Raw genomic sequence first — 1367 nt, 5'->3', positions numbered from 1 at the left:
AATTAGTTAAGAATAGTCAAAATTTTTGAATCAATTTGATCAAGTGAAGAGGAATAATAAAAATATGAGATATTTATGTTTTTTTTTTTTGTCAAAGATAAGGAGACTCAAACTTGCGACCTCTTAAATGAGTACATGGAGATTATGCCATTTGAACTATAACTTATTGGCGTAAGATATTTAGTTAGAGTTTAAGAACATGAAGAAATGTCATCAAATATGATATCTCTAACGACTTTTTTTAATGTAGAAATTTCATATTATTTGATTTGAGCCTTTCATGATTTTTTTATGTATGTCAGTATGTGTAGATTTTTTTTTTATTTGTTTTTATGATTGACCTATTTTTATATTTCCTTTTTTTTTTTAATCTAATATATTTTCTTTTACATATTAGCACAAAAAAAGTGTCTTTTTGTTTTTTGAATTATTGAAAATAAATTGTAAAAATATTTGATGAAATACATTAATTTTTCAAATGATTGAGAAAGGAGAACTCTTCTACTTATCCCAAAAAAAAAAGGAAGAAATTGTGTTAGTTGGGGCACATATAAGGATGGTAGGATTATTCTTCAATTCTAAAATATGTATTGCTAGAATAGAAAAAGAAAAAAAGAAATATGGAAGGTTATACAAGCTAAGTGTGATTATTGAAGGAAAATGGATGTGTAATGTACAAAATACACATAATAAATTAAATCCTAGTTAGCTGCGTATAACACAATTAAGAGAATTAAAGTTAATTACTCTATGTGTATATATATCTTTTCATAGCTCTTGGTGAGCAACAAGGTGATGTTGTTGTGTGTTCCAACATTCTTTGAAGCTAATTAAGCTCTGAATCCAAACATCATCAGCTACAAAAGCATCAGAATCATTGTTGCGGTGCCATGACCAGTGTGCATGTGTTTCGTTCACTATTCTCAACCTTCTTTGCTATTACTATAAGTGTGTTTTGAGCATTGAAATTACGGAAAATTAACTTAATTAATCAATAGTAATAGTTAGTATCTCACGATAATGCAAGTCCTTCACGATTTCCTCCATCTCCAATTGTCACGTACATTGGACCACATGGATCCACATTATTGTCATAAACCCTAGTCTGTAAACAAATAATAATAATCCAAACATAATTTAAAGGTATTTCAACAAAATTTTTTATGGTATTAATATATATAGAATCAAGCTCCTTTGAAAAAATAAAAAAAATAAGACTCTAATTATCATATCATCCTTGAATCAAGATTGTACGAATCTCGCATAATAAACTCACAAATTTAATAGTGTCTAACTTCTTATTTTATCATTTTATAAATTTTTTATTTTAAAATATTATTTTTTAATAAATAAATATTATATGATTT

General features: G+C 26.1%; 1 protein-coding gene across 1 annotated transcript in view; it reads right to left on the bottom strand.

The window, feature by feature from the left end:
• The window catches only part of LOC107628618 (purple acid phosphatase 22), a 4148-nt gene continuing 3747 nt past the window's right edge, over positions 967–1367 (bottom strand). The window contains exon 4 of the mRNA XM_016331246.2: positions 967–1105. Within this exon, the coding sequence (XP_016186732.2) occupies positions 1013–1105 (93 nt within the window). The 3' untranslated portion in view covers positions 967–1012. The remainder of the gene's footprint in view (positions 1106–1367) is intronic.

This window comes from Arachis ipaensis, chromosome B02 (assembly GCF_000816755.2).
Source record: "Arachis ipaensis cultivar K30076 chromosome B02, Araip1.1, whole genome shotgun sequence".
NCBI classification, from domain to species: Eukaryota; Viridiplantae; Streptophyta; class Magnoliopsida; order Fabales; family Fabaceae; genus Arachis; species Arachis ipaensis.
Note: the sequence above shows the minus strand (reverse complement) of the source record. Positions and strands in the feature narration are given on the sequence as shown.